The following is a 27,955-nucleotide window of genomic DNA, read 5'->3' as shown; positions in this document are numbered from 1 at the left end:
AAGCCAACACAGTTCTAGGCTGCATCAACAGAGGGATAGAATCAAGATCACGTGAAGTGTTAATACCACTTTATAATGCCTTGGTAAGGCCACACTTGGAATACTGCATTCAGTTTTGGTTGCCACGATGTAGAAAAGATGTGGAGACTCTAGAAAGAGTGCAGAGAAGAGCAACAAAGATGATTAGGGGACTAGAGACTAAAACATATGAAGAACGGTTGCAGGAACTGGGTATGTCTAGTTTAATAGAAAGAAGGACTAGGGGAGACATGATAGCAGTGTTCCAATATCTCAGGGATTGCCACAAAGAAGAGGGAGTCAAACTATTCTCCAAGGCACCTGAGGGTAGAACAAGAAGCAATGGGTGGAAACTAATCAAGAAGAGAAGCAACTTAGAACTGAGGAGAAACTTCCTGACAGTTAGAACAATTAATCAGTGGAACAGTTTGCCTCCAGAAGTTGTGAATGCCCCAACACTGGAAGTCTTTAAGATATTGGATAGCCATTTGTCTGAAACGGTATAGGGTTTCCTGCCTAGGCAGGGGGTTGGACTAGAAGACCTCCAAGGTCCCTACCAACTATGCTATTGTATTGTATTGTATTGTATTGTATTGTATTGTATTGTATTGTATTGTAAGGAACACCACTCAGACCCATAGTCAGCTCCATAGGGTCACCTCTACAGAATCTTGCCAAATTCCTTTCCAAGCAACTCCAACCCTACGCAGAATCCCTTACCTCACACGTACAAAACTCACTCCACTTCATAGAAACAATAAAGAAACAAAACCTACCACCCAGCGACCTACTCGTGAGTTTCGATGTCATATCCATCTTCACCCAAGTGCCTATAAAAGAAGCCTTGATAGCTATCCAGAACAAACACAACCCCTCTAAACACATCCTGGACCTGACCAACCACTGCCTAACCAACACATACTTCATCCATAATGGACAAAGATACAAACAGATAGAAGGAGCACCCATGGGATCACCCCTCTCACCCGTCATCGCAAACTTATACATGGAACATTTTGAAACTAATGCCTTAGATAAATTTGAACACAAACCCAAACTCTGGCTTAGATATGTTGATGACACTTTCATGATTTGGCCAAACGGGAAAGGAAAACTGGACAACTTCCTCACACATCTCAACAGCCTACACCCCAAAATACAATTCATCACGGAAATAGAAGCAAACAACCAACTTTCCTTTCTGGATGTCCTAATCTACAAAAACCCCAATGGCTCCCTAGGACACACCATCTACCAGAAAAAAACACATACCAACCGCTACCTAAACGCACAATCCCATCACCACCCTGCACAGATCAACTCTGTAGCCAAGACCCTCATCTCCAGAATCAAATGCCTAGCCGACAAACACCACCTGAAAACTGAATTACACACTCTCACAAACGAATTAATCTTCAACGGATTCCAAAAAAAAAAACCAATTACCAACCTAATCCAAAGGGAGACTCCCCCCAAAAACCAAGACACAGAACAGGACAACGGCATCGCCCTCCTCCCTTACATCAAAGGCTCCACAGATAAAATCAGCAAAATTCTCCACAAACAGAATATCAAGACAGCCTTCAACACTGACCAAAAAATAGACAACATCTTAAGAAACCCCAAAGACAAAATCCAGCTAGAAAACCAAGGAGTCTACGAAATACCATGCAAAATCTGCCCTGCAACATACATAGGACAAACGAACAGGAGAATAAATGCATGCATTGCAGAACACAAGAATGCAGTAAGAAAAAAAGAAAAAAACTTCCTCCCTTTTCAAGCACCTTAAGGCTACAGGACATGAAATTAATTTTGAAGGAACCAGGTTAATCTCCAAAACAGAACACTTCAACAAGAGAATAATTATGGAAGCTATCAAAATAGAGAAACACTCCCACAACATGAATAAACGTGACGATCCCTCCTGCCTACCAAACATCTGGAAACCAGCCCTAGTCAACAAACGAGCCCCACCCACCACCCAGGCCATTACAACACGAAACAACAATGTACACATAGGCAGCACCAATCAGCACCAATCTACCAATTATGATACAACCACACACCAATCACTTCACCTACTGAAACAAAGCCAGTACTCCATACCCCCCACCAAGATTTATAGAAAGACAGCAGCTCCGATCACACTTTAAGCCCAAAACCCAGTCTGAAGATGGCGAGTGAGACCTCGCTGAAACGTTGCCAAGACAATCTCAATCTTACCCGGGAAAAGACCCGAATACAACAATATATATATATGTTGTTGTATTTGTACTGATAAATATATATATATGCTGGTTTTGTTGTGATACACACACACACACACACACACATCACAATCTGCACTCATTTAACTATGGTTTAATAACAACCTTGGATTACAAACAAGATTTGAGCTTTCTGGATAAAAACAAACCATTAATTTAAAGCCCATTCTAATTTATATCCAATGTAAAACTACTATTAGTTGAAAAACAGCAAACGTTTCTCATCTTTTCTCCAAAGTCATGCCAGAATAGCATAAGTAGTGTGGGAAAGTCCAGAAGTCTGAACCCTGTTGATGTACTACTAAATTATACATTGTGTTAGGCATGAATGCAGCCACTAAATTAATGAGACAAGTAAGATTTGAAAGAAAGCCACTTAGTTCACAGAATAGAACATCAACCAATAAAGATCAACTGCTCTCATCACATTCCTCAATAATTATATAATCCTGTTTTACTTACAGGGAAAGGAATCCACTGACTTCAAGAGGGCTTGTTTATATATGCTTACAGGATTGTTTGATCTCCCTCCCCCCGTCCCCCCCCCAAAATCTCTTAAAAATACAATAAAAGCAAGCTAAGAAACAAGGTTTTTAGCAATTAGATTGTTGTACATACCGGTTGAAGAAGCAAGTAACTACAGTCCCAGCTACAGTCATTTGCTGACATGCTAGAATAAATTCACTTGTCCAGATAAGCCCCAGTAAATGATACCACCACATGTAGCGGATTCCAAATCGAATTTTGTATTTCACTTGGCCTCCTGGAATGACTTGCACACTGCCTATAAATTTAAGGCACAAAGAATAGAAATCAGTATTCTTTTACTGTCCTTTTTTAGCTTACCCAGCTGTTATTCAACTGATCATTTATTATATTTTAGAAACAATTTGTAATGAAAATATTTGAAACAGATTGTAGATAAAAAACAATCGACAATAAAAATGAATAAAAAGATAAATGTCAGACTAAAACACGATGTTTATACTAAAATTAAAAAAAAATGGATAGATTTTTTAAAAAGGAATGAAGTGCAGCCACAAAATGTTTAAGTGACATCAAAATGAGCTACAATTATAAACTTTTAAAATGCTGAGACAGCTTTGTACCTATATAGGTAGGCCTCTCATAACTATTAGGTGAAGTGAAATAGCAACGAAATGGTAATTAAATAAGAACTGCCTGTATCAATTATAACTTAAGATATTAAATACAGCTAACATAAAGCTCAACATTCCATGGAGAGAAAACAAAGATTTATAAAATTAAAAAGATTTCAAAAGCTGACAAGAATATGCATCTGTACTAGAAAATACAGACATAGAGAAAAGGGTAATGTATTCATGTTGTACTTTTTTTCCCCCTGAATATCTTACCCTGGGAAAGAAATGCAAAACAAACAAGAAAAACTTTCTAACAGATCTAGTGGCTGTTACCGTTCTATCAATTTCAGACATAAATGTGTCCATTATGAATTAGAAGCTCTAACTGCTTCCTAATTGATGCCTGGGCAGGGACTGAAAGAGAAAAAAACTTTCACTTAGTATTCTAAGTGAAGCACATTGTCTAGGAAATATGTGACCTTCAAGTCACACTCCTACATATAAAGGTTAGCCAGCTGTCTTTTCAAGGTTATAGAAAGTGTTTCCTTGTAATCTAACAACACAATAGTTAAGGTCAGCTAAAGGAAAACTGCACATGACCATTGATAATGCTAATTTTCTTTTTCAGTCACACATATCTACTAATTGTATTTCCATCTTAGAGTGACATAACACAATAGTGTTATATAGTCATTTTAAAGTACCTACTAGAGCAGGGGTGGCGAACAAGTTCGACAAAAAGAGCCAAAATTTTAAACTGTGAGAGTCAGAGAGCCACACCACGCGCTCCCTTTCGGCGCTAAACCTGGAAGTACGGTCTTGCCCCGCCCCTGGTGACGCGACGACGCTTGCCTGCGCTCCACCAGCTCGGCTGGGAACGGAGACGTTTCCTCAGCGGAGCGGAGCGCCTGAAAGGGACGCAGGCTCAGCTTGCCAGGCTGCCACCACTCCACTGAAGACATTGCTGAGCAGAGAAACGTCTCCGTTCCCAGCCGAGCTGGTGGAGCGCAGGCAAGCGTCGTCACGTCGCCAGGGGTGGGGCAAGACCGTACTTCCGGGTTTAGCGCCGAAAGGGAGCGCGCGATCCGGGTTTAGTGCCGAAAGGGACAAAATCCAAACTTGGCAAAGAGCCACAGTATACAAAATAATGATAAGAGGCAAAGAGCCGCATTCATTTTGGCCGGGAGCCGCATGCGGCTCGAGAGCCGCGTGTTCGCCACCCCTGTACTAGAGGTTTAAGTGGTAGAACATAAAGAACAGCTTTAATGTTATATTTCAGAACCCCCATTTCAAGCAATGGTTTGGCTTAGATTCTCATACAAGGAGCAAACAACATCCATTAGGTTTGTGGGCCCTGAGTCCAGAGCTACTTGAATCCTGAAACCTAAACCAGCATCATCATTAGATTTGGATTGGATCAGAGCAAGGTCACTTGAAGATAAAGCTCACACCCACCAAATGACTAGTTTTGTGCATCAAAGTCCACATTTTTTTTCAGCCGGATGGTATCTGCCAGGGAAACCTACATAGATATAGGTTTCACTGTAATATGGACAATAAATGTCCATGCTATTTTACAAATCACCCTATTTTCATTATCTTAATAATTCCCAGATTGTAATAAAATAATTATAATGCTTCACTTCAATCCATAGAGTATTCTAGAGTCATTTTTAAATATCAACAAATAGTTTCCCTCGTGGCTTTTATTCTTGCAGAATGGTTTTATTATTTAAATTTGGTATTTAAATCCTAGCATTGGCATTCCTTTTGGAGAGGGACACAGCGGCAGCATATAAAACTAACCTGCATGGATCAAGATCTATCTCACACAATGTAATTTTAATAAGCTGGGGAAAATGAGGAAAATTTCATATAGCAAAAACAATACTAATGGGCGTATCTGTTCAGCTGCAAATTTTTGATAACAGAAGAGCATCATTGTGACTTTATCCCTATGGTTTTTTAAAATTTTTGGGAAGGTTTGGGGATGTATCTACATCAACTGAATAGTTTTTCAACTAATTTTTCATTCTAAAGTTTTGCAAATAGAAACAAAATTAAGTAATAATTGTTTCTTCGTACTAAAGAGGCACTTAGTTGGCTGACTGTTAATTTTTGCATTGATATTGTATTCTCATACAATTGTACTCATACTAATCCTTACCTATATGATCTGTGGACTTCTGACCCTCTCCTTTATTTCCATAGTCGAAACAAAATACTGCCTTCGCAGGTGTATTAAATTATAGAATTAAAATTATTAAATTTCCTTAATTCAATACTATACTATTGATGAACTATGGGTTCATCAATTTAACATCTTGACTTAAGACCATAAACACCCAAGCCTCCTTAATCCCAACTATTTTCTCTTTTTGCAGGAAATGCAGTTTCTATCTTAAGGTCAAATAACAGGAGACCAAGAGAAGAAAATACACATGGCTAGGATATGCTGTTGATAACATGACAACTTAAGCCAATCTATGATAATCAGGTAACAATCAATGTAGGGTCCAGCTTGGTTCTAGAGCCCTTGAGACAATTTGGGGACACCTTGTCCCACACCTTGGGAAAATTTTAATAACTCTTGATCATCAGGGAAAAATGATATATTTATGTAGCAAAGAGAGTTGATGTAACATTACTGACCTGCAGTTCCTAAGCTAAGGAGCACAGCCACCCAGTACATCCAGAATAAAATAAGTATTACAAACGTCCAAATAGGCTGAACATACAAAAAGGGGGCTTTGCCAATTATTTTATTGGCAGCCTGAAAAAGCTGAATAATCAAGTGAATCTTCTTCCTTAATAATACTATCAGGACAATAAGAATCACCTATATAAAGAAAAATAATGCATTAGAATGTTTCTATTACCAAATGAGAATCAAGTCTAGAAATTGTACTTAATTTTTCATTTGTCCACTAACCAAATAATTTTTAGATGGTAGTCTTACAAATCTACATTATAAATGCACCACTACAGAGATAAAAATTTCAATACAATTATCACTGTTTTGCACCATACTTCTGCCCAAGAAAATGTGTAGAAGATACACCATGAAAACCACAGATTCTATACAGAAAAGGCTCAAACATAAATTCAACAAATGAGTAAGTTCTGTTAGATACTTCTTTTTTTAAAGTTTTTTAACTGATCTAAATATAAACAGCTACAATTATACCAGTATATGTATGATTAAAAATGAGGTGGTTTGTTTGATTTGTTACTTCTCATATGCTGCAAGATACAGTGCTAAAAATGTTAAGTAAAAGTTTATTCAAAAGATATTTTTGTGTAATGTTAATGCAGCTGTCTTCCTTGAGATATCTGCTGCCCCCTTGTGCCAGCAACTGGGTATAGTGGTTAATGAGGCAAAAACATTCCTACTACTGATGTTTGGGCCCACAATTCTCTATTAATTGAATCTGATGATTGACACAAAAGCCTAATTCACATTGGTACAATTCACAAGTGCAGCAGCTGTGTGTTTTCTCTCTCTCCAACTTAAATATGTCCTATTCCATTGTACCCTGACATTCATTAACTGGTAGAATCAAGAAATTTGTTTTTAAAAATGAATACATTCCTAGCCTGATTACTACAATGTTCGAGTCAGTTGTGTACAGTGTATTTTACATCAAGTTCCATTACTGAACAACTAGATCTTCTGTCTTTACTAAAGATTCTGAAAATTATAGATTGATTTTTTTTAAAAAGCCGCATCCAGGCATCCCTGAAATCTGACTTATTTGGATATTATGAATGATGCTATTAATTTTCATGTATCAGTCCTCTTAAATAATTAAATCTTAGCAGCAATTATTATAAGAAAGGTATAGTAAAAACAAATGTGTCAATCAAATATAATTTGAAAAGTTTAGATTGATGTAGATGAGATGTGTTTATGACTTAAAACAGCAACACCTTAGGTCAGGGGTGTCAAACTCGCTTCGTCACGTATTGGGACTTTCCCCTCCCCTTCGCTAAACCTGGCGTGGGTGTGGCCAGTGCGTGATGCATCTGGTCTGCAGGCCACGAGTTTGAAAGCCCTGCCTTAGGTGGATCCGGTATTCACAGCAGGATCTAAGGTAACAGGACAGCACCATCTTCCCTAGCATTCACTAGTGAGCAACAGATAGAAGACAGAAGGTGCATGTTTCTATGTTATTGTTGTTCAATAATAGCCATATCAAGGAAGTATAATTTATCTGCAGCAAATGCAAATGTATGTTCAACTGCACTAACACTGGCTTCTACAGGTTATGTAGATCTATTACAATCAATTTAATTGCTAGAAGTAACTTAGGCTTTCAGTTTAGCAAATACTTTTGATAAAGTCCTATCTTATCCTATATTAAATAAAGTATCCATAGAATATTAATGATAATATAGATGCCTTACCGCAATAACTGTAGATATAATAGAAAGTCCATATAATAATTTCATATTTTCTTTTTCAGTTTCTAATTCTAGGATGGGCCCGCTGCTGTTGTTGTAATAAAGCCACCACATAACACCTGAGACAACTAGAACAAACACAGAAATCCAGCAATGTTTATTTAATTTAAAAAAGAAAAGAGCAGCACTGACATATTAAGCTTATCATCAAGCATTTACTCAGCACAATTCAACTGCAGTTCCAAAGAGAGAAGAAGAATAGGTTGATACAAAAAAAGGTAACACAAACTAAAATTCTACTCTAGTTTGCATTTTTGTGAGATAATAATGTTGATGCATATTATCTTCTACTCCAATTACCTGCTAAGGAAGTTTGATTGTAACTGAGTTCGTATGAAGGCACATGGGTTTGCATCTCCTTAGAGAAGGGGTGTCAAACTCGCGGCCTGCGGTCCAGATGTGTCACGTGCTGGCCACGCCCATGTCGTTTAGCAAAGGGAGGGAAAGTTGTGATATGTCATGTGACAACACCGTGACGCGAGTTTGACCCTCCTGCCTTACACAATCTTCAGCTAAGGAATTTCTGCCATTGAAGTCTCAAAGAATATGCTTTTCTGCCATGGCTCCTGCCCTCTGGAACATCTTGCCCCGTGAAATCAGATCTGCTCCTCCCCTTTTGGCCTTGAACACCTGGTTGTGCCAGCTAGCCTGGAGCCCCAATTGGGGTGCGGCATTTTGGAGGTGACTAATGGAGTAGATAACATCCACTCTTCCCTGTGCACACTTTGTTCCCTCTCTCTCCACCCTGCTTAATTTTAATTTAATTGATTTTTTTAAATGTAAGCTCTTTAGGTATTGTTTTAATATTTTATATTGCATTTTAATCAATGACTGTAAGCTACCCAGAGTCACCTTTGGTGAAATGGGTGGCATGCAAGTTTAATAATGAATAACGGCAGTTACAGATCATTATTGAGTGGTAGAAAGATTGTCGGAAAGATGGTAGGAAGAACGACTAACTGGTTTAAATGAAAATCAAAAACAACTTTTTGAGAGGAAACTTTAGGCAGAAAATCACGTCCTCTCTTTAAACTGTGTGGAACTGAATGTCCACACAAGAAAAACTTGCAAAACTGATGTGAATTTCAATAAAACAATTTCCCTCAATTTCCTACAGTTCTTACTGTAATATGTGGTAGTTAGGTAAGATTTCAGGTTGTTGGTAATGTAGCATGTTTTTTGGATGCTGAAAAAGCTGATCTATTATACCACAATTTAGCAATAAGGGAAAGGTTCAATTTGTGCCCCCCCCCATCCCATTTTATTTCATAGAATGGGGCAATCTATCCCCAGTGATAGCCCAAGACTTATCTTATCCTGTATTCTAAGAGACAGAACAGTCAATTGTCTTGAATGATGGAGCAGAGGGTTGGACTAGAAGACCTACAAGGTCGTTTGGTTTTTTTGTAAAATGGAACAAAATAAATATATAAATAAAAAGTGAAATAAATAGCTTGGTTTTTGGAACTTTGGAACTAGGTGTCAGAAGAATCAGATCTATTTTTTCATTGAATCACTTTATTTATTAATGGTTTTTGAATGAAATATAGAAAGAACTATGAATGTCCAAGTATTTTCTTCTGCAAGTAGCTCTTTACATAACATAATTTCTGATTACGTATTTTTCGAAGTATAAGACGCCCCAAGATTTTGAAGAGGCAAATTAAAAAAAAAGTTTTTGCACTCTGCAGACCTCCTAAAAACAGCCCATTTTTTGCGAAAATGGGCCCGTTTTTTGTCAAAAAAAGGACATGCATAGCCTTTAGGATGCTTGTAGAGTGCTCCTGGGAGCTGGGGGGGGGGGGAGGAAATGAACAAATAATGGCCCATTTTTCGCAAAGATGGGCCCGTTTTTTGTAAAAAAAAAAAAAAAAGGTGGGGCATGCATAACTTTTAAGAGGCTTACAGAGTGTTCCCAGGGGATTGGGGGGGGGGGGGGAACGAGCAAAAACCAGTGCGTTTTGCCCTCCCCAGCCCCCAGAAGCACTCTGGAAGCCCCCTAAAGGCTGTGCACGGCCATTTTTGCTAAGGAGGTGGGGTTTCAGGAGGCCAAAAATGCTGTATTCAGTGTATAAGACAGACCCAGATTTTCACCCTCTTTTTTGAGGGAAAAAGGTGTGTCTTATACTCCGAAAAATACAGTATGTTTTTTCAGGGTATGGGAGATTTTCATCAGGATGAAAGGAAGTGAAAAGTCCTTATGTTAATGTAATAGTTGATAAAAGAATTTGGCATGAATGCCAGGTTTGCTAAATTGTCCATTAAATTATAACTATAAATACTTACATAATATTCCGAACACAAATAGTGTAAGAAAAATATGGACCACAAACATATTGATGCATCTGAAGGCTAACATCATTAGGGCAGACAAAACTGCAATGAAAATAATGAAATAGATTGCTTATTTTAATAAGACAATTAAGTGGATTACATGGAAAATTTCTTTGTATCTAGAGATGGAAATTGCATTCCTTGCCAACTTAATTGCCAAATATTACAGGATCCAATGGCCACCTCACAGTGTACATGCTGTCTTTGATTTTAACAATAAATTCTATATATCTTCATGCAGGTCTTATCATTTTGAGATAGGAATTAATGCAATTTCTCTCCCAATTCAGTACCATATTTTTATTTAGATTCTACTATACTCATTATTATTGTTTATTTTTAAGGATACATGATCAAGTTTCCAAGTTTCTTATGCTGTTCATTTCATTTTCATTGCATTTGCAGAATTATTTCCCTTTGTAAAAACTGAATTACATACTGTAATTTTAAAATGTCATGTATTAATCTTTCTGAATAAACAAAAAGTGTACATGATAATCATTCATAAATATATAGGTGCATATGTGTGTGTGTAAGAAACATGTGAGTATTTACATTAGCAGATTATCAATTGCTAAATTCTGAAAGAAAGTAAAAAACATAATTTAGAAAAAGGGTCAGTATATTTTAATAATGATTAAACTACAGATAGTCCTTGTTTACCAACAGTAACTGGGGCTGGGAATTGTAACAAATGCTAGTTTACCATCAAATGAGTCTACCAACTTATTATAGCATTTCTGATAGTCTCAGTTGCAGCTGTTAGGCAAATCCTGTGTGTCACAGCTGATAGCCATTTGTAACCTCTTGTTGGCTTCCCCCTTGTTGAAAGCAATCAGTGAAGGTTACAAATGATGTTCACATAATTGTGAGAATTATGTGAACATCAAGAAATTTAAAAACACAACACCCAGTTCTTGAAGAGAATTCTTATTATTAAGAAGCTTTTGTTTTTTTATTAATTATATCAATTAATATTGAGATGTGTTTTCTTACAAACTACTGAATGGAACTATATGCTTGCAAGCACTTCACATATATACCTGAATGTCATTTGCTTCTCATTTCTGAATGCGTTAGAATGAAACATTTTGACTGGTAATTATTATGCACACCATATATGGTGTTTTACGAACAAATATTGAAAAAATTACATCAACTCCTATTCTTCGTTCTCTACTCCATTTTTTAAAAATATACCATTCAGAGAAATTTCTGCAGAATTCAAAAGTTTGCACAGGCTTCTGGGTTCATCTGGTCAGTCTTATAAAGGCTTGGCTATGATTTTGAATAGATTTTATCTCATTTGTGCAATGTTAATATGGGTATTTTTTCTTTAGGATAAATATTCTCTACCTTTTATATACTTTAATAAGAAAATCCTCTATTACTCATTGAAATACATATTGATATGGAGAATGGAGAATTTTTCAACTAAATATATGATCAGGTATATTTTCCTTCGTGGGGAATTTTGCCTTTATTTGTTTGAGGATAAATAACAGAGCAAAATAGCATATTTCTTGTAATGCACTAATAACTTTTTAAAAGATAAATATAAATAATAAATAATGTTTACATGAAATAAGCTGAGACTCAACTTACCTAATGAAAGGATGCACAGTCCCGTTACTGTATCTCTTCCTGCCATAAGCCCACCCAGAATACGATGAAAGAAGTCTACCTCATTTACCACATCTATTAATACAGATGCGAAATTGGAATAGCATTTGTGGTTCCGTGGAACACATCGATTAAACAGCGGAAATGATAAACTGGGACAATTAAGAAAAATATATATAATAAATGTTAAAAAGTGAACACACTGGAATGAAAGTCATACACTTCCTCGTACTTTCATATACAGTTTCCATACTATGCACAGCTTCTCATGCACCCTCAACCTTCCCCTGCACCCCTTCTCAATCCTCCCCCACCTGGTAGCAGCCACTTATTGCCTAAGAACCTGGGACTTGCAACTTCCTCCTGGGTTTCCCATTGATTGTGGGAAGCTGGCAATAAGTTGTTTCGTCTAACAATTGTAGAATTCAATGAACGATAGCAAGTGGACTGCAGAGGTTGCCATCTCTAAGCAATGTAGTTCGATTGCTAAGGAATGTTGTACAACCACATTACTTAACGATGGAAAATCCAGTCACAAGTGCCATTGGGAGTCAAGAAATACATGTAGAGTGCTTAGAATATGCAGAATATGTTAAATATTCCTTCCTTGAATACTAAAAAAGAGCAACTTTTCAATGCAAAACTAGTCAACTGAATGTGTTTCATTCTATGTAAATAATACCCACGGTTGTTCTTACCTTGGTGGAACTGGTAGGGTGGGACAAAGTTCAGATGCTTTGGATCCGTGTATACAACTACTAGCATTCAAACTGTAAACACAAAGGCAAGATCCTACAGAAAACAAATCCATAAAATATGTTCACAATCATGTCCACAGTATTGGAATTATTTTTACTGATTTGTTTCAATTTTTTTTAGGAAAATATAGATCACATTTCATAATTTAGTAAGATTAAACATATAGCAAAACTAAAATATAATTAAAATTCACACACACACACACACACACACACACACACACACACGAGAAAGCAGAATCAGTAAACTGGGCAAAATATTCATTTTATTACAAAAATCTATATAAATTGATAATTTTAAAGCCCATTTTAATTTTTGGAAATTTTAATAAGCAATTGGTTCTATAACTCTGAACATCTTAAAGAAACTATTCTGTGTGATGTACAATGGCAATAAAATAATGTGGAAGGGCAGAAATTATTTTCAAACATGTTTATATGAAATCAATAATTTTATTCAATCTTTTATTAATTAATTATATTTTACATATATAATTTTATATAGAAGTGAGTACACCCCCTCACATTTTGTTGCCAGCAGTTTAGACATTAATGGCTATGAGTTGCATTATTTTGAGGGGACAGCACATTTACATTCTTATACAAGCTGTATACTCACTACTTTACATTGTAGCCAAGTGTCATTTCTTCAGTGTTGTCACATGAAAAGATATACTTAACTACACATATTTACATATTTACAAGATGTGAGGGTGTGTAGTCACTTCTGTGATATATCCCATATTTTTCGGAGTGTAAGACGTAACTTTTTCCCTCAAAAAAGAGGGTGAAAATCTGGGTGCATCTTATACACTGAATACAGCATTTTTTGCCTCCCGAAACCCTGCCCCCTTCACCAAAATAGCCAAGCATAGCCTATAGGAGGCTTTCAGAGTGCTCCTGGGGGCTGGGGAGGGAAAAACTGAGGGAAAAACTGGCCGTTTTTTGCTCAATCCCCCCCCCCCCCCAGTCCCCAGGAGCACTCTATAAGCCTTCTAAAGGCTATGCATGCCTCTTTTTTGACAAAAAAATGGACCTGTTTTAGCAAAAAACGGGTCGTTCTTTGCTCGTTTGCGTCCCACCCCCACCCCCACCCCCCAAGAGCACTCTACAAGCCTCCTAAAGGCTAGGCATGCCCTTTTTTTGAAAAAAAAGGGTCCGTTTTCACGAAAAACGGGCTGTTTGGGGAGGTCTGCAGAGTGCAAAAACTTTTTTTTTCAATTTGCCTCTTCAAAATCATGGTGCATCTTATACTCCCAAAAATATGACATATGGTATGTATATGTATGTGTGTATATGTATGTATGTATGTGTGTGTGTGTAAGTATGTGTATGTATGTGTGTATGTATGTATGTATATGTATGTGTGTATGTATGTATGTATATATACATATTTTTGTATGTATACATACATATGTATGTATGTACACACACACACACACACACACACACACACACACACATATATACATACACACACACACACACACATTTGGGCATACCAGGGGTTGTAAAACAAATACATACCTATTTCCCTGGCTCAGCTGATAAGGAGGAGAGCCTGTGGCTTAGTGGCTAATACAACTGCCTAATATGTAATACAGCCCTGGTTCGAATCCCAGTAAGGGTATGGCTAGCTGATGAGAGCTAAATAGCTTGAAATAGATCTATACTAGTCTCCCTTTATTTATTTATCAGCACAAATACAACATATATATATGCTGGTTTTGTTGTCTTCGGGTCTTTTCCCGTGTAAGATTGAGATTGTCTTGGCAACGTTTCAGCAAGATCTCACTTGCCATCTTCAGGCTTTGGGCTTAAAATGCGAACGAAGCTGCCATCTTTCTGTAAATCTTGGTGGGAGGGGATGGGGTGCTGGCTTTGTTTCAGCAAGTGGAATGATTGGAATCATTTTAAGCCCAAAGCCTGAAGATGGCAAGTGAGATCTTGCTGAAATGTTGCCAAGACAATCTCTATCTTACACGGGAAAAAACCCAAAGACAACAAAACCAGCATACCTACACCCGTGAAAATCTACGAAAACATATATATATAAAGTAAAGATAAATATATACACAAAACCTTGCATATAAAGGAACTCATATATTTGGCCGCATACCATTGTTATTTGCAAATAGCTGGATATCTTCCAAATAATTAAGTTGCTCCTGCGGACAGCTTGATACACATAATGCAGTTGAGTTGATGTTAACTTTTTTTGTTTCCAAACCACATGAATTCAAATAGAACACAAATCTAAGGATGGGAGAGAAAATTTATATTTAAGAAGCAAATATGTGTTTTACTTTACCTACAATTTTTACCTAGGCATCGAAAGCAGATTTTTAAAAAAACTGAAACAAAAAATGATTTTTTATTTAATATGTTTCATATTGCATACTACTTCAATTTTAGTCTGACCAATACTGTATATATATATAAACTCTAATAATATATTAAACAAAAAGATGATTGTAAGGCTTAAGAGGATTTCCAAACATACTGAATGTTAGCAAAATATTGTTGTTGCTTTAGGATATTCATGCTTTTTTTTCTTTGCGCAAAATACCTGTAGCCACACCAATTATGTATTTCTGAGGAATCAAATTTCACTTCAAATATAATGAGATAATTTTAAAATAGTATAAATAATAATTTGCTCACTTTCTGTTTCTCATATCTTGTCCTGACAAAGGTGCACCAACCACAGGTGTGTTCCTCCGACCACAAACATTTCCATAGCTATCATATCCAAATATAAGCCTTTCTGTAGCTCCAGCTGTTACAGCATAGCCTGCTATAAACATCTGTAAGCACATGCACAATACTAAAGTGACCAACTTTTTTACAATGAAAAGGAGGACAAAACACGTTCTATTGTCCAAAATGCTAAGGTGACCAACTTTTTTACAATGAAAAGGAGGACAAATAAATTGGAAAAAATATATCGTAAATAAATATTTTATTCATTGCAACAATAATACACTAAAATATGATATATACATAATAAAAACATTTGCAACATTTTATATTGTAATTATGCTTACATGCCTGTTAATTATTATTTAAATGAGTACTTTTCCATTTAATTAATATTTTTTGTCAATGTATCATCTTCTAACAATATATTGGAAATATCTGAACAAGAAATATCCTTCATATTGAATTTTACGGTAAGTGCTGCAGCTAGAGTATCAACATTCAATCTCGATTTCTCACTTGTCGAAAAATCATTGGCAATTGAAAAAAACTCTTTCAACTGCTGCATTAGTTCCAGGGCAGCACAACGTAAATTGAACAAGTATAAATAAATGTTCACATGAAATATGTTCATTTTTGAAATGGCTGAAAATATCCACCCATCTTTTATCAATTTCAACATGTTGATATTCCCATTTATTAATTTTTCAGAATTTAAATATACATTCAGTCTTCTAATTTCTTCAAAGAGACAATTGTTGTCTATTTTAATGTCTAGCATTTCTTTAGATAAAAATTCAACACAAGATTCAATATCTGTTCAATATATTTGCGATGAAGTAAAAAAAACACCATTAAAAACTGTTTAATAAAATACGTCACATAACGCACAACAGATTAGCCTTCAAATATCAAAAAGGAGGACATGTAGGAGGACACTTTTCGAGGGAGGACAGAACTTACAAAAGAAGGACTGTCCTCCCTAAAGGAGGACGGTTGGTCACCTTAACAATACTTTATTCTTGGAATTCATATTGATCTGCCACATTTATTTCATTTCTTCTAATGAACATTATGGGTTAACTATTTCAACCCTTAAGTATATGTACGATTCCTTTATAATGCAATTATGTCAAGTGAAGCATTTATCAGAAGCTGTAATCAGAATATTATATATGTATTTGGTGTATACTTTTCCCTTACCTTCTGGTTTCTTCAGAAATATACAGTGCTTTTTCCAACTCAAATTCACAAGCCACTTAAGTGACCACAGTAACTGATAAGATCAGATTAAAGAATCCCAGATAATCACAAACAGTAAAGTTACTGACAACTGGATTCTCAACTATTTCCAGGAGTCAGTGATTATACTGAAAAGCAATTTTGCTTTACATACTTAGTGTTTACAATTCCATAGACATTTTGGGAAGAAACCAGAGAGGAAAGATAACAAAAGTTCTGCTTACATAGGGAGACATATGATAAAGTTAAAACATTTTCTTCTCTGCTAATATGGAGAACTTTAACATGCCAGGAAAGGCAAAGAATATTTATTGATACCCACAAAATCTCTCCTCCAAATGAAAAGAGAAATAAAATCTTCAGATTAGTAACCAGGCCCAATTTAACAATAAGTGACTGCCTGTTTTTCCTTCCCTTCCTGAACTTGCCCCAAACATGACCTTAATATAACTAATGAAGGAGAATATCTCCTTTATTATATTAAATATGATATTAAAGAATACCCCCTTTATTGGTAAATTTAAGGGGGGACAGCACAATGGAGATTGTTTATTGAGTAACAGATTCCACCTCTCCCCACTCTGCCCTGCCCTTAATTCTTGCTTTTATTTTTAGGCATGTATGTATAATGACTGTAAAGCCACCCAGAGTTATCCTTACCCAAACTAGGCAACATCATCAGTGTTAATTAATAGTAGGGTTGTTCTCAGCTAATATTCTAGTGCAGGGTGTCAAACTGGCCGGATGTGTGGGCCGGATGCGTCACGTGCAAGCCACTCCCACCCTACAAATGGGATAAACATCACGAAAAGTCAGGTGACGGCAATATGATGTCACAGGTTTGACATCCATGTTCTAGTGACTTGCCCTGTCAGCATTGGGAGAAGGACAGTGTTAAAAATTAATTTGGTTGGGCCGTTTACTGTTGGCTTGTTTGGCCGTTCCTTATTGAGATATTGTTTACTTGATTGCTGGTTCTGAGGTTAATTTTGGAGTTAATTAATCATGTTTTCTGACTGCTAGTTGGGATTCATAGATGCATTCTGTCAGTCTTCTGCCTGTTTGTAGTGAGTGTTGCAGCATTACACTATATCACGAGTGTCAAACTCTCTGAGTCACGTGACATTTTGGGACATTTTCCCCCTTTGTGGAGCCGGCGTGGGTATTGCCCGTGTGTGATGCATTTGGTCTGACCGCCAGTTTGACACCCCTGCACTATATTTTGTAGATGACGCCAGTTTTTTCTTCTGGGGCTACTAGGTCTTTTGGCTTACTTAGGATGTTTGAAGGGCTTTAGTTGGCTTGTGTTCTATGCTGATTCCATGTGGTTGCAGTCAGAAGACATGATGAAAAATCTTTAATTTCAAAACATATGGACAAAATTAACCAAACTTTCAATTGAGAAACTGTGACCATCCTACACCAAGCCAAGTCCAAAAGTGCTATAAGTCTCATACCCTGACAAATTCAATCACATCTCATTCTTTTCAGCACATTTATTTCAAAGGGAATTCTACTTACCAAACCTGCCCAAAAGAGGAAAAATATTAGCAACCAAAATTTGTCTGTGCATTTCCTATGTATCAATGGTCGCCACTTTCTCGATTCAGGAAATCTATCTTCGGAAACCTAAGATTCACAAATAGGACATATTTTAAGATACATTAAACATTAAGGATATTTAGATAGACAATCTATTCTTTTGCATGGCATCCAATGGATAGACCTTGGTCACTTGGTCATTTTAGTTTAATCTGCCCAAAGCACACAAGGATCAGATTATAATCATTTTAGTTTAATCTGTACCAAGCACACAAATATCAGATTATAAACTTAAATGTTACGGGTATTAGCAAAGAAATTAACTTTGCGTCCCTAAATGAACTGGAGGAATTACCTGAAGAAGTAACTTCTCTAATAGTTATCCTATATCTGTAATGGCGAACCTATGGCACGCGTGCCATAGGTGGCACACAGAGCCCTCTTTGCAGGCCCGTGAGCAGTTGCCCAGCTCAGTTCCACCGCTCATGTATGCGCACCTCCCGCTAGCCAGCTGGTTTTTGGGTCTTTGCCGCGCATGCGTGGGAGACAGGATACACATGCAGGGTCATGCGTGCATGCGTGGGAGGTCTAGGCATGTGCATATGCATGGGGGTCATGTGCACATGCGCGGGGCACAGGGCTCATATGCACCTGCATGTGTGGGTTGTATGCGCGAAGTGTGCAGGGAGCGCATGGATTGCATTATGGGTGCACATGCATTCTAGCCATTTCATTGTATGCCTTAAGAAGTGCTATTTAGATATATAATACATATATAAATGACCGATAGTCATGGTTACTTAGAACTTTTTGTGATTGTTGTACATAAGGCTAAGTAAAACATCAAAACACATGCTTGTAGTGCATAAACTGAGATTTGAAAGAGACACCTCTAACAGCAGAAAAAGAAAGGGAGAAAGGAGGAGAGAATGAGAGGAAGAGGAAGGAAAGAAGAAAGAGGTAAGGAGAGGAGGGTGGAAGGGGGAGAAAGAGACGGAGAGAGGGTAGGAAGGGGAAGAGGAAGAGTAGGAGTAGGGGAGAGGTAAGGGAAGAAGGAAGGCGAAGGAGAGGAAGAAGGAAGAAAGTAGAGACGGGAGGAAGGGAGAAAAGAAAGGGAAAATAAGGTAGTGTTATAACAGGCGGAAGGGATGGTAAATAAAGCAACCCAAACTGTATATTATAACCTATTAAATGGAATAACAAACATATAAGAATGACAAATGTAAAGAAGAATAACAATTATGTGAATGTATACTTACAATGGTATGTAAGAGAATAAGAAATAAAAAAAATGGCAAAAAAACCCCACATGCATGTATACAGCAAATATTTTGCTTTTCTCTCCTGCAAGAGCAAAGTAGCAGTGAATAGTTATCCAGTATACTTTAAGCTCCTTGTCTCCCCTGCATGCATGCAAAGACATATGGGAAGTACTTCTAAAACAGCCTTTCAAAACATGTAGCTGCTATAAAACTTCAAAGGTTTTGTTGTTGTTGTTCCTACTGATGTTGCAAAGCACCTCTTTCAAATACTGTGAACAGCTTTACTGAGTTGTATTGCATAATTGCTCAATACATGTTACTGGAACAAACAAGAACTTACAAGTAGTCCTTGACTTATGACAATTGAGCCCAAAATTTCTGTTGCTAAGCAATAGTTAAGTGCATTTTGCCCTATATTATGACCTTTTTTGCCACAGTTGTTAAGTGAGTCACTGCAGTTGTTAAGTCAGTAAACACAGTTGTTAAGTGAATCTGGCTTCCCCATTGACTTCACTTGTCAGAAGATACCAAAAGGTGATCACGTGACCCCAGGACATTAAAACCATGATAATAAATACATGCCAGTTGCTAAGTGCCTAAATTTTAGTCACGTTACCACAGGGATATTGCAACAGTTATAAGTGTGAAAACGGTCATAAGTCACTTTTTTCAGTGCTGTTGTAACTTCAAGGTCACTAGACAAATGGTTATAAGTTGAGGACTACCTATACTCTTAGGACAGCATTCTCTAGGACACAACTGATATGACATCATAAGAAAATGAAAATAAAATTACAGTGATTACATGGCATGTAAGTGTTTGGACTAAAGTTTCAGGGCAAATCACTCCACTTCCCACTCGTGACCAAAAAGAACTAGAGATCCTAGTTCAGATTTCTCTTTATTTTTATTAATTTTATTATATTTATATGATGCCCACCTCATTCTGAAAAGCAACTCTGGGCAGTTTACAATTAAAATTTAACTGTGGGGGGTTCTTGGTGCTCTCTAAGTTTGGCTGTTTTCTTGCAGAGGTTTCATTACCAATCTAGGTAACATCATCAGTGCTAGTAGGGAGTGAAGTTCGCTCTCATTTTATATAGTCTCAAGACCACTTCCACCAACACTGACAGGGCAAGTATATAAAACGAGAACAAACTATTCTTACCAAGCACTGCTGATTTTACCTAGTGTGTTAATGAAAAGGTAAGAAAACAACTGAGCTCAGAGAATACCAAGGACCTATAGTTCAACTCTGAGCTACTAATACTGTACTCTCTTTTATCGGCAAAAAAATACTGTGGGGGTAAGACACCGCTAACACCCCTCGGGGGTGTGTGGTCTGTTAAGATACAACCTGTTGTGCCTTACAATGGCTTCTACTGTTCTGCCCTAAAACTTCTACTGTAAAGCACAGTGGAGTTGCTGTACTCCACAAGTGGGCTCCCTCTGGTAAGGGGGAAAATCCAACATTAGAAATTACATTTGGTCGGGACATTTCCCCTATAAATAAATGGCCAGGCAACGCTGAATTATTGGCTAGTGGATAAATAAATAAGCTACACAGGTCATGATCTGAATGGAGTAAATGCAAATGTTTACCAATTACATTATTTTTATACTGTGCCTTCCCCAAAACAAGGCAGTGTAAGTGGTACTTAACACAATACAATAGCAGAGTTGGAAGGGACCTTGGAGGTGGTCTAGTCCAACCCCCTGCCTAGGCAGGGCACCCTATACCGTTTCAGACAAATGGCTATCCAACATCTTTTTAAAGACTTCCAGTGTTGGGGCATTCACAACGTCTGGAGGCAAGCTATTCCTTCTTCATTCTATCAGCACAATTTTGCTGAAATGATTCGTTTGAGCACTAACGACGGACCCAACGCCATTCAGCGACTATCCCAGCTCAATGGGACCTAATCACAGATCCACCGGGGTGCAAGCAGACCAAACCTTTTCGCCCCGGGCAAGGCAGGGCTCCTTTTTTAACGATCCCTGAAAACAGTCGATCTTTGCTAACTGCACCCAATTCAGATACGGGAAGAAACTCTTGCTTTTCCTCGCATTGCAACTTTTTTTCCCATTCAACTCGCCAACCGAGCTGAGTTTCCTTGCAAAACCAACGGGGCTTGTCCCTTCGTCCCGCGGTACGAATGTATAGGGGGGGGGGGGGAACCGTCGCCCCGGGAAAACGGTGGCAGCGATACCGTCTTTCCGTGCACCTGTCGGCTTGGGAGACACCCCAGTCCGCTTTCGAGGGCAGCGCCGCCTCACCGGTGTGTGTGTGGGGGGGGGGGGGAGAGAAAACGCCACTTTCTCGCGTCGTTAGCGACGTCCCGACCTGCCTCCAAAGGTCCTCCTGCAAGGGTGAGGGGGGGGCACCACTCCATCCCCCCACCCCTCTAAGCTCCCCTCAGGGAAATACCTCGCTTGGTCTCTTACCGAATACTCGCCTCTGTAGCACGCCATGCTGCTCCCTCCTTTCCTACCCCCGCCGCTTTGGGTGCTGGGGCAACCTGGGCGGCTCCTTCCTGCTTTGCCAGCCCCGGGAAGCCAGGTCGGGAAGGCTGGGCTGGGCTGGAGCTGGGTGAGGGCCACAGGTTTAACCAAGGTATCCCAACCTCGGGTTTAGCACGCTGCAGTCCCGGTCCGCAAACCGGTGGCGAGGGGGGGAAGGTCGGAAGTGCCTCGCTGCAAGAGTCGCCGCGCTCCTTTGCGCCTGGCCTTCCCCGCATGCCTTGCCTTTGTTTGCCTTTCCGGGAACAAGGTGCTCGCGGCGAGTGTGCAAAGTTTTTACCACAACTCCGCGCTGGAGGGAGGCGCGCGGCCGGAGCCAGCTCGGCTCGCCACCGCGAGATGCGGCGGCGCGTGAATTATAACGCATAAAAGAAGAATAAATGGAATCTTCTTGGCGAAGGGCAGAAGGTTGCGCCTTTCCCATTCTCGTGTGTGACTGGACTTCAACGGGTCTGTCGTCGGCGAGCAAGGCTTTTTTTCCCCGCGTGGAAGATTCCCACGTTAGGTGTGTGTGTGTGATTGAAGCACCTGAGCAGGTGATTTAAAAAAAAAATTCCTCTTCCCGTGCAAGCGGCGGAAAAAAGGAAATGCCCACCCAGTTAGTAAAGAAAATCCTTTCATAGCCTCCTTAGCATTTCTCATTGCACCCTGGGTCAAAACAAGCATTCTGGCGTAGTGATTCAGGTGGGCAATACAGAAGGAACGGAAGTCACCAGAGCTGCCGAGTTTTTCCTCTTGAATGTTTTTATGGTTCTGTGGCTCTTCTGTAATTGGGTAAGGGGAGACAGTCTGCTCTGAACTGTTCTACAACTGTCCATGTGCCTTCTAATCTTTTTATTTTATTTTATTTATTTTATTACAGGCGGTCCTCTTTAGATTAACAGAGTTGGAAGGGACCTTGGAGGTCTTCTAGTCCAACCCCCTCCTTAGGCACACCACTACACCACCCTATACCACCCTGCACCACTTCAGACAAATGGTTATTTAATATCTTCTTCAAAACTTGAAGCACTTACAACTTCTGGAGGGAAGTTGTTCCACTGATTAATTGTTCCAACTCTCAGGAAATGTCTCCTTAGTTCTAAGTTGCTTCTCTCCTTGATTAATTTCCACCTGTTGCTGCTTCTCATTGCTTGACTTACAACAGTTTGCTTAGTGACCGTTCGAAGTTACAACAGCACTGAAAAAAAGTGACATGACTATTTTTCACACTTATAACCATTGCAGCATCCCCATGGTCATGTGATTTACATTCGGATGCTTGAAAACGGACTCACATTTATGACGGTTGCAATGACATGGAGTCATTGCTTTTGCAATCTTCTGACAAGCAAAGTCAATGGGGAAACCAAATTCACTTTACAACCAGGAAACCAGGTTCACTTTAACAACTGTAGTAATTCACTTAACAAATCTGGCAAGAAAAGTCATAAAACTGACAAAAATATTCTCACTTAGCAACATAAATTTTGGGCTCAATTGTAGTTGAAAGTTGAGGACTACCCCACAACAACCCTCTGAGGTCGATTGGACTGAGAATGATTGGCTCAAAGTCACCCAACCAGCGTTCATGCCTCAGGCAGGACTAGAACTCATGGTCTCCCACTTTCTAGCCTGGTGCCTTAACCAGACTGGCTCTCTTTTAGTGCTTCACTATTAGAATAGTCCAGAGATGGCGAATCTTTTTTGGCTCGCGTGCCACAAGTGGGGGTAGCGCAGGGGGGCGTGTGCGGGTGTGCCGCACCCATAATGCAATGCGCTACTCCCCAGTGCGCATGCGCGCACAATAGGCGCAACCCCCCCATTTTTACATGCTTTTTTCATCCTCCCCAGGCTCCAGAGGCTTTAAGGAGCCTGGGGAGGGCGAAAAGAGCCTCCCCCGTCCCTCCAGAGGCTTCAGGGACCGTCCGGAGGCTTCCCTGACGCCTTCGGAGCGCTCAAAACGACCCTCCGAGCAAACCGGAAGTCACTTCCGGTTTACTCGGAGGGTCGTTTTAAGCGTTCCGAAGGCTTCAGGGGCCGTCCGGAGGCTTCCCTGACGCCTTTGGAGCGCTCAAAACGACCCTCCGAGCAAACCAGAAGTCACTTCCGGTTTGCTCAGAGGGTCATTTTAAGCGTTCTGAAGGCTTCAGGGAAGCCTCCGGAGGGCCTCCGGGGGGGGCGGAGAAGGCTCTTTTCACCCTCCCCAGGCTCCTATAAAGCCTCTGGAGCCTGGGGAGGGCGAAAAAATGGCTTTTTAAAAACGGTGAACTCAGCTGGCCAGCGTGCACATGCGCACTGGCCAGCTGACAGGGCAGCGCCTCACGTGCCCTGACAAATGGTTCTGCGTGCCACTTGTGGCACACGTGCCATAGGTTCGCCATCACTGGAATAGTCCTTGCAGTTTTCATGACAAGTTTTTTGCCTCCTTCCTAGAGTTGATAAAAAATGACTAGATCAAGGTCACCCATACTGGCTTTGTTCTGGTTTTTAGCTTGGTCATTAACCACTACACCTCTCTTCTAATCTTAGTTTGTTATTTTAAAGTTTGGCAGGAAAACATTTTGCACCAGAATTATTTACTGAAGATCCCACTGTACTTTTGCACTTGGAATAAAAAGTATCCTAGTTATGTTTGGCTCCTAGTGACTTGGTGGACATATCCATGTAGTTTGAATGTGGATCGCCATTGCTTTCTTGAAACAAAATGTTCTTAAGTCATGCTGGATTTCTTACAGTTTTGTTAGTACTGTTCAGAAGGGAGTTGCCATTGCCTTCCTCCAGGATCTCCCCACAAAGAGTCTCCTAACCACAATTTATGATGAGTTTTTTGTCCAGAAACCAATGTTCACTTCTGATTTCCAGCAAAAATGCCCACTGTAAACAATGGGTTCACTTAACAACCCCAGTGTTAGCGTAACAACTGCTGAAAAAAAGTTTTAAAATTAGGTCAGTCAGGTGATGACCTGCTTAATGATCGACATTATCTATGACCTTAATTATGGTTTAATTATGGCTGTAAATCAGACTACCTGTAGGCAAAGTGGTGAGGTAAATCTAGTGTGAAGTTTGATAATATTCTTGTAAGCCTGACCTGATCAATTAAAAAAAATATTATCACCCTTCTCAGTTATTTACAACACACAGTTTGAGAATCCCTCCATATACTTGGATTCTGCATAATATTTTTAAAGGTTTTATCTGTCTAAATATCACAACTGACTTTACTTATAATTGCATTTATCACTGGAAGTTTTTCTCAGAAAGTTAAATTTTAAAAAGCAAAGTAAGGAAAGTGTTCTGTAATTTGAAATTATGTAAGTTGATTGTGAAAGCACTTACAACATGTAGAGTTCTCTCCCTCAGAGCTAGGATCTGTCTTGTCAAGATACACACTCCCCCAACGTAAAACATTAAGATGTACTGTATATTTATAACCCCAAACTCGATAAAGTGCATTTTCTTTTTCTGAACTTTGACATCATGTAAAAGAAAGTGGAATAGAGGCAGTCCTAGAACATTCAAACTGCAATCTGGTTTTAACCTCTCCAGCTAGAGCAAAGGTGCAAGATATGCATTGCTTGATAACATGAATCTTTGCAGTAGGAAGTAAGGTAGCAAAACAATCATCTCTGTTTGTTTAGCATCAAGTTACTAATCATTCATGCAGTTTAAGCAGAAACCAAACACTGCCAATTATAAAATTAAGCATACTTCATTTAAAAAACTTAATTAATATGCATTCATTTTTATGTGCATTTTATGACTATAATTTTGCAACATATCTAGCAATGCATGTTCGGTGGTATAATCCAATGTTTTCAGGAAAATGAGATTGTATACTGCCCAGTCCTTTTTTGAGTGAGATGGGCAGAAATATGAAAAAAAAGAATGAATAAATAAAATGGAAAATGTTTTTTTTTGAATATGGCAAAAAAAAAAAAACCCAAAGATTTTAAAGAAAGTAGAAAAAGCTTAATGCTGCAAAAAGTGGAGAATGATCAGCATCAAGGAAGATGGACTCAGTTACACTAGCAATAAGTATACAATTTGGAGATTTGAAACAACAGATTAGGGACAGGTTGTCATGTGGGGGAAATCGATGTGGTCACTAAGAGTTAAAAAATGACTTAATGGCACATAATAATAAGCAGAAGAGAAGAAAAACTGGAGAAAATTGCAAAATACAAAGACCTGCAAACAGAAATAGAATGACTGCGACAAAAGAAAGCAAAGATAGTACCAGTAGTAATAGGCACCCTGGGAACAATCCCAACATTTCTGGAGCACCAGTTGAACAGCATCAGCATTTTTTTTTGTGCGGCGAACTGGCAGTAATGCCAGCAGCAAACCACTCCTGCTCCCAAGTCCTTAGGAAGTATTCAATAGGTAAATAAAAATGTCAAATCCAATCTAAACATCTGGATGACAGTGCAGTTGAACCATAATAAATAACAAGAGTGGTTATCAGCACACACTGATACCAAAAAATGTTGAACAGCACTTAGAAAATCTGCATTGACAACATCTATGCTTGTCAGTTACAAAATGCCATTCCGCTTGGATCTGGAGATATACTATACCAATACATTATGACATCCTAAATTCTTGGGAAGAGTTTGATGTGTATGAAGGCTAACACCAGCTAAAGAACTGACCAGTGGATTTCATGTTGTGTATATTATAATAATAAAAGGTAAATGTTTGCAGCCTAATATCCATTGAAATTTATGAAAATATAGTTATACATGCAAGTCAAGTTGATTTCTATTGTTTCTGCACAGAACTTTTTTTTTTATCTTTGCAAGCTTTGAATTCATATGTAGTGAAATGAAGTTTAAATATATGAAATATTTTCATGTTAAAAACATACCTCATTCTGACTCAACCTTGTAGAAAACTGGACATTTCTAAATAGTGCACTTTTATGTAAAATAATTATTACCATGTGTTTATTAGAATATTTTTCTGCTAATACCATTATATTAATGTATTCCATTTGTATCTCCCACTAGATTAAGTGTGTAGAAAAACTCAGGTTTTGTTAAACACTTGTATTCTGGGTTTTCTTCCACAAGATGGTGCTATCTATCATAGAATATCTAGCTGTTAAACTAGGTTGGCAAAAAAAAAAAAAAACAACAACCCAGCAAAGGTTTTTGTTCCACTAGTTCCACTAGAATTATAGGACTACGTTCAACATATTTAGGAAGGATACTCCTTTGCAAAGGGAAACAAATTCATTTTGCTGACAAGTGCTGGTCCATGATAGACATATTCCATGATATTTCATAATCCCCAATCTGGCATAGAATTAAATAGACATTTATTTGCATTGATTTTGACTCTCCTGGGTAATGGACAGTTATTTGAAACTAATTTTCTATTTGCCTCTGAGTTCTGAGTAATGGAAGCAATTTAAAATGCTGATGTCTTTCATAGAATTTTGAAAACTTGTCCCGGATTTTATTTGCCAGGTTATTTTTGAATCTGTAAATATCATAGCAGGTGGTAGTAACAAAGTTCAAGCATGACTTGGAGAAAATTCCCAAGTAAGTTTTATGGCTGAAAAGTAAATACTTCAGCAGGAGTCACTTTTGCAAACACCGAATGTTAGGATTCAAGATTTTATTAGCAATGTAATTTGTGTGGAAGAATTTTATCTAAGCAAGTGAGCAGTATTGAAAGTGCCATCGAAGAATACAACAATCTGTGAAAAAGCAAGCAGCTTGCCTTTCAAAGTTCTCATCTCTTTGTAACATGAAAATCTGACCATGTTCATATTTTGTTTCCAGGTAAAAAGCTGTTCAGTAGATTAAAGAGGTGGTGAAATTGCTCCCCAACATCTTCCCCAAGGTTACAGATTATCTAATTGTGCCCAGATGTCTGTGCATGGATTTGGGGATGTCTGCCAAAAGCAATTAGTCTTTATACCCTCATGGAAGCTTACATGGCCAAAGTGTGACAGAGCATACCAAAATATGAATATGAAGTTTTTCCTCTGTGGAAATTGCCCAAGATCTCAGAAAAAGATGCTACTCTTGCAAACAGGAGCTACATTCATGGTCTTCATGTTTGAAGCATGTTTTTGGAACTGACTTCAAAATACTGTGCAGCTCTGAAATGCACTCCCTATAATT

At 38.4% G+C, this 27,955-nt stretch overlaps 1 protein-coding gene across 1 annotated transcript in view; it reads right to left on the bottom strand.

Moving 5' to 3' along the window:
- Positions 1-22,080, bottom strand: part of SLC44A3 (solute carrier family 44 member 3) — a 44,438-nt gene extending 22,358 nt beyond the window's left edge. The window contains exons 1-10 of the mRNA XM_081946297.1: positions 21,762-22,080; positions 18,034-18,141; positions 15,235-15,377; positions 14,690-14,826; positions 12,511-12,604; positions 11,795-11,964; positions 10,142-10,231; positions 7,799-7,923; positions 6,044-6,230; positions 2,907-3,072 (exon numbers count right to left, since the gene is read on the bottom strand). Of these exons, the coding sequence (XP_081802423.1) occupies positions 2,907-3,072; positions 6,044-6,230; positions 7,799-7,923; positions 10,142-10,231; positions 11,795-11,964; positions 12,511-12,604; positions 14,690-14,826; positions 15,235-15,377; positions 18,034-18,141; positions 21,762-21,788 (1,247 nt within the window). The 5' untranslated portion in view covers positions 21,789-22,080. The remainder of the gene's footprint in view (positions 1-2,906; positions 3,073-6,043; positions 6,231-7,798; positions 7,924-10,141; positions 10,232-11,794; positions 11,965-12,510; positions 12,605-14,689; positions 14,827-15,234; positions 15,378-18,033; positions 18,142-21,761) is intronic.
- Positions 22,081-27,955: the final 5,875 nt, after the last annotated feature.

This window comes from Natrix helvetica (assembly GCF_964273705.1).
Source record: "Natrix helvetica genome assembly, chromosome: 3".
Classification (NCBI taxonomy): Eukaryota; Metazoa; Chordata; class Lepidosauria; order Squamata; family Natricidae; genus Natrix; species Natrix helvetica.
The sequence above is the reverse complement of the archived record's forward strand: the minus strand, read 5'-3'. Positions and strand labels throughout refer to the sequence as shown.